The sequence below is a fragment of the Etheostoma spectabile genome, chromosome 5 (assembly GCF_008692095.1).
Source record: "Etheostoma spectabile isolate EspeVRDwgs_2016 chromosome 5, UIUC_Espe_1.0, whole genome shotgun sequence".
Taxonomy (NCBI): Eukaryota; Metazoa; Chordata; class Actinopteri; order Perciformes; family Percidae; genus Etheostoma; species Etheostoma spectabile.
This window is the reverse complement of record NC_045737.1, coordinates 14058070-14062806: the sequence shown is the minus strand read 5'-3', so window position 1 is coordinate 14062806 and position 4737 is coordinate 14058070. Positions and strand designations below refer to the sequence as shown.

General features: G+C 38.5%; 1 protein-coding gene across 2 annotated transcripts in view; it reads right to left on the bottom strand.

Annotated features, from left to right (window-relative positions):
• Positions 1-2723: 2723 nt before the first annotated feature.
• anxa3a (annexin A3a) overlaps positions 2724-4737 on the bottom strand; it is a 9634-nt gene continuing 7620 nt past the window's right edge. Inside the window, exon 14 of one of the 2 annotated variants that reach the window (XM_032516479.1) lies at positions 2724-3856. In XM_032516479.1, coding sequence (XP_032372370.1) covers positions 3797-3856 — 60 coding nt within the window. In that variant the 3' untranslated portion in view covers positions 2724-3796. The remainder of the gene's footprint in view (positions 3857-4737) is intronic. The other variant, XM_032516480.1, reaches the window with a different exon arrangement.

Genomic DNA, 4737 nt, shown 5'->3' with positions numbered 1-4737 from the left:
GGGGGGGGGGGGGGAGCAGAGTGATTACTTCGGCTTTAATGAAGTAAATTGCTTTGCCTTCAGGCTCTCATCTACCTCAATAGTTTTTGAGTGTATCAGGCCTGAGTTTAAGTGTCGGCTCTCTGCAGGACTGAAAGGCATAAAGACATGAGGTGCCCCAGAAAGACGCTGAATAGATTTCATTTGGCGGGGGTGAGAGACTGTAGCTGATGTTTTTTAACAGCATAAATAAAATATCCGGAAATTGATGAAACATTATATTGCCTCTCAGAGGGTTCACATCCAGGCAGAACGTAACTGAATAAATGCTTTATTATCCAGCAGGTTAGATTAATGTATTGGTCTGTAATGGGTTTTTTTTGCAGCTCATTCAGAAAGCTGCAGCTAATAGTCCTAACAAAGTCCTGCTGCTTGTCTATCGCTCAATGGCTTTCTACCCAAATAAATCTCTGATTGTCATTTACTGCATGAACCCAGCCTCAGCAGTAGTAGAGGGTGAACCCACAGTGTAAACTAAGCATGGAGAGGCATCATTTAGTTACTGAGCACCGCAGAGCATGAACAAACCTCCAGAGGACATAAGACCTAGGTCACACTTTACTTGAAGGTATCTACATAAGAGTGACATGACACTGTAACGAACGTGTAAACAAGTCATAAACGTTGACATAACGCTTCTTTTAGTAAGTGTCGCCCGGTTTTGTCATGACAAGTTAGGGTTATGGTTAGGGATGTGTCATCTGTTCATAACAGTGTCATGTCACTCTCATGCAGATACCTTCAAGTAAAGTTTTACCCAAACTTTAATGTTCAGCACTGAACCTTAAACACACTTATCGTGAACCCTCAGCATCTTGTATTGTGTGCAAGAATTTCTTCTAGTCTGCCACTATTAAAGGAGTGACAATCCAATAAGAAGTTTTGACCTGATGGGGACGCTAGGGGAAAACACAAAAGGCACCAAAAGCTTAAAAACACATATAACTCCAAATTAAAAGGGGGGAGGATTTCATTATTTCAGATGGAAGTTAATCATTTAATCATCTGAGGACACAGTACGCTCTCGACAGGCGTTCCCATTTTGCCTAACAAGTATCTGTATTTTCTTTCACTTGCCTGAAAGGAACCAGATATTGTTTTATTTTATTGCTTTTTTTTTGGAGCAGATGTCAAAGTTTAAAAAAAACTTTTCTCTTTTAGATTTACAAAGAGGAAAACAAGCTGTGTTTGGTTCTACCCGAGACACCCCTCAGGCTGCTGTCATTCTGCTCCACTTTCCCAACAGCAGACCTCTTTCCATTGAATTCTCACATTTCCTGCACATATAAATGATACTATTAGCACTAATTAGTAAGGGTCAGGAAGGGAAGTTACAAAAATAAAATAAATAATAATATTTAATGACTGAGCTATGGAAGAGGGGTAGGATTAAATAAGTGTATACTTCTTCCTATTCCTTTTCAGACATGGCTATGTTGGTTAATGTTTCTAATTCTTTATTGAATGTTTTGCTTATTTAACTTATTTGTACATTTCTTTGATGTTTTCTTTGCTTTATTTTTTGATATGTCTGTAACAAATTTCTTCTACATTTATACCTTTGACTCCACTGTTTGGTTTGGGGGTTTCAATGGTCAGATGAGCCTGAACTCTGTGTGCAGATGCAGACAGAGCTACAGTAATTCAAGCTCCCTTCTCTCTCTTCCCAAGGCCCATCATTAATCACAAGGCAGCCGCAAATAAGTAGTATTGATTTTTTTAAAGAAACTGTTCTTCCGTAAGGGATCAATTGAAACCTGTTTTAGTATTGTGCATTGTTTTCCATTTGCAATTCCAAGGAATTATAACAGCACCGAGGTCATCATCATCCATTATTTCATTCCTATTATAGATTATTTAGTTGAATCTACTGTCAGGAAACAGCTCTGACCTTTGACCTAAGAACCTTTATCTGTTTTCTTCTAATAAGATCCGTGTTCTACGGAGAGCGTAGAGGCCCGGAGTGCATCCAGCCTGTGTTCCCCACCCAAGTCAGCCCCAACGGATTAACACATAAGAGACTGAGAAATGAACACAGCGTTCTAATGGACAATTGTTAATTCTTTCTGAAAACAACGGATGTCATCTGAGTCTGTTAAGAAAAAATCTGATGCAGTGGTGGAAAGTAACAATTTTTTTTACATCTCCTATCGTGATCCAGGAATTGATAAAACATTATATTGCCTCTCAGAGGGTTCATGTCCAGCCAGAATGTAACTGAATAAAAGCTTTATTATCCAGCAGGTTAGATTAATGCATTGGTCTGTAATGGTCTTTTTTTGCAGCTCATTCAGAAAGCTGCTGCTAATAGTCCAGCTGATAACAAAGTCCTGCTGCTTGTCTATCGCTCAATGGCTTTCAACCCAAATAAATCTCTGGTTGTTTTTCCCACATGAACCCGGCCTCTAAGGTCATCAGTAGTAGTAGATGGCGCTCCCATATTTAGTTTTACATCTCCTATCATGATTAAATGAAGCAAACACTTCCATTATTTTCCATTATATCCGGCCTCTGTAATCCCCCTAAAGCCCCCTGGGGTCTGTAGACCTGCAGACATTTCCAAAGCAGCTGCTGAGTCAGTGCTGCCCCCTGCTGGTGACTTTGATGGACTACCAGACTATTAGTGTGTTGGCGAGTGAAGACATTTCTAAAAAACAAACAATTTCACCAGCTGTTTACGGAGATTTTTTTATTGTTCTTTTGGAAGTTACACAGATTAAAGAATCAGACAAAAAAGTAAAAAGCTGAATACGATAATGATGAAGACGAAGAGTGACACAGGGTAAAATGTAGTAATTTGTCTTATTACTGACAGGACTACAACAGCCACATTACTGTGTTAACGAGTGAATTACTTGATTTCTAAGTACACACCACACACTACAGTTATATCTTCTCTCGACTATAATAATAGTAATATCTTCTATCTACTAATTATAGGGAACAACATAAATTTAAACCGTCCTAAATAATAATTAACTGTTTTATTTATGGAATTCAAAGGTCCAGCGGACCTGCTGTGCACTTTCTACATTATGCAAGCAAGTAATCAAATTATATAATTAATATGACTGTGTAAAAATGTATGTAGCTATTTGTAGTAAACTTTAGAGGAAATATTAAATTATTCAAAAATGAGGGACACAGTAAATAGTCTCTTAATGTTGTTTTATGTGAACAACTGAAATAAACATTTGATGAATGAGAAATCTACCGAATAAAGCATTCATGTCATTATTTAATGATTGTTTTTATTGATGGATTTGTTAATTTGTTGCATTTAGCCTAAATTATAACTATTTACCCAATCAGAAAGTCATAAAAACATCTTCAATATTTAAAGAATAATTCACTGGCAGAAGAAAATTAACATCAATAAAGTATGTATACATGGAAAATTGCTAAAAAAAACCACAACATGTCGATGTTAGTCATCTCCTCCACAAATTGGAAGCAGAGTCTTTTCATAATCCCCTCCGCAATCAGACTGAAACAAAACAGAATTTTATATTAAAACTTCAACCGATGTTTTCATTTCCAAAAGAAATCTATCTTTGATGAACTGCATGCTTGTCCAGACTTTTCCCTGTCCTTTCATGATTTCCACATGACGTCTGTCTTTCAAAGCTGTCTGTAAAACACGTTATTAGGTAGTAGTTTGGAGTTGAAGGTAAATTGGAAGTATCAGAGAACGACAGCGTGAGTTCAGGAGCAGGCAGATTTTCTTCCCGGCGTACGGTACGGTAGAACTCAGGCGTTAATCGTCTCCTCCACAGATGGCGTTCACACACTCCCCATAGCTGTCCGACAGATCTGACTGGAGGACACAGCAACACAAGCCAGGAGAAAAGCGTCTTCCAATCACACTAACCAGCAGTGTTGGAATCTAACTAAGTACATTTACTTAAGTCCAATTTTGAAGAACTTCTACTAAAGACTTGGGCATTTTTCTGCAACTTTATTTATGCTATTTGTTTTATTAGCTTGAAGGTAATCCGGCTCAATGGATGTACATTGCTGGGACAGAGCCTGACATCTGGTGAGTGAAAGACACGCCGGATGTCCCTCCCCTCTTGCCCAGGACGGTTGTTTTTGGTTTAAAGAAATACAAACAAGCCAGAACGTTTTTTTCCCCTATCCCAGGATAGATATAGGTCGATTGCCAGACCATGCTCCAGCGCTGTGGCAAACGTGGAAATGCAAGATTAGCTTGAAAGTGACGCCACAGCCTCTGGGAAAGGAAATGTGAGACTAAAACGCCAATAATCCCTCCAAATGATGGTTCCTTGTCAGAGAGGCTGAGCTAACGTAACTGACCAGCTACAGCTGTAATTACCAAGTAATTGGCTGGATGGGGGCTGTGATTTATCACCTTGGACATATGTCTTCTTATTTGCCTCTTGGGCTGCAACAGGAGGGTGGTGTCTGTCTTTTAAATCTCTAAATATTTTGTTTGAGAACTAGCGTCCCAAATCCACCTGTGCAGCCACAAGATGTAAAATAAAAAAGGCCAATAGAATACACCCAAGAAACCTTATCCATATGTGGACATATACCTCATATACCTATATTTTTGAGTGTTTACTAAATGGTTAATAAAGTCTCATTAAAGGTGCTCTGCCACATAAAACCGTTTTCACTTTTTTGAAATATGTTAGGTCCATATGTGTCTATACCTCCTCTGTCAGCTCTAGCCAC